The sequence below is a fragment of the Plasmodium gonderi genome (assembly GCF_002157705.1).
Source record: "Plasmodium gonderi DNA, contig: Pgo-contig_260, whole genome shotgun sequence".
Classification (NCBI taxonomy): Eukaryota; Apicomplexa; class Aconoidasida; order Haemosporida; family Plasmodiidae; genus Plasmodium; species Plasmodium gonderi.
Genome location: NW_021629172.1, coordinates 4,574 through 5,702, shown reverse-complemented (window position 1 = coordinate 5,702; position 1,129 = coordinate 4,574). Strand labels below are relative to the sequence as shown.

Here is a 1,129-nt window from a genome sequence, read left to right as displayed (position 1 = left end):
CTACGAACAATTATGAATCCATATTTCAGAGTTCATAACGATATAAAGATCACATATGATAAAATATTATAAAAATAGACAAAATCCTTAAAATAAAATACATAATTCTACATAGCTATATATATCTTCATATGAATTTTCCTAGTAATTTTTTAATATATAATGAAATACGTAGCTAAATATATAACTATGTTTTGTATATGGATATCACTTTTTAACATTCCTTAATAATGAAAAGGCATATAGCGGTAGACTTTTTATACAATTAAAAATATTACTTATGTTAAAATATCATATTTGTTCTTAAAAAAATAATTTTATCTTTTTGCAAATAAAAAGTACATATTTTAACATTTGTATTAAATTAATAGGATAATGAACTCAATGAATTACCTACAAAAAAGATGTACAATATATTTATTAAAGAAGCTAATACTTCCAACTGTCCTTCTATTGAACAAAAAGTAAAGACACTTGAAAAAAGTAATCCTGGGTTTCATAAGGTTTCTGACAGAATACATAAAGCTTTATGTTATGTTTATAAACAAAATGAGGAAAATAAATTTGTTATCGCTAATTGTGATTATCTGTACTTTTGGTTAGCTGATCTAGTATATAGTAATTTAGTAAATAGAAAATCGTCTTACACTGTTATGAATTCGATAAAACATTTTCTGCAAAATAGTAAGGGTCAGGACATATGTAAATATGATAAATATAATAATAATTATATAAATGAAAATAATTTTATGGACATTAAAACATTATTTGATTATACAAAAGACTATGATCGCATCAAAAATGATTTATACCGGTATTCTTCGTACTGTAATCGTGAATATAAGGATCTTCTTGATAAATATAAGTCAGCACATAATACGATATGCAATACGTGCGAAACGAAAAGTAAACAGCATTCATATTGCAAAGATTTTAATGAATTTTTAACAGGAAAAAAGAAATTTGAATTAACTACCCCGGCATGTACGGTACAGATAAGTGCCCATGAACTTGAACAAATGCACAATGAACAAAAAAAGTCGAGAGAACATAATAAGAATCAAGCGGATTATCCTCATGGAGATATAAATAAATCAGATTATATAACTTCAAATAATCCTTCAGCTAC

At 25.0% G+C, this 1,129-nt stretch overlaps 1 protein-coding gene across 1 annotated transcript; it reads left to right on the top strand.

Moving 5' to 3' along the window:
- Positions 1-230: 230 nt before the first annotated feature.
- On the top strand, positions 231-1,129 carry PGO_002495 (variable surface protein; the record flags this gene model as incomplete). Its single annotated transcript, XM_028691138.1, has 2 exons — positions 231-248; positions 372-1,129. Coding segments are annotated over 2 exons (776 nt in total), but the record flags the coding sequence as incomplete, so codon positions are not given.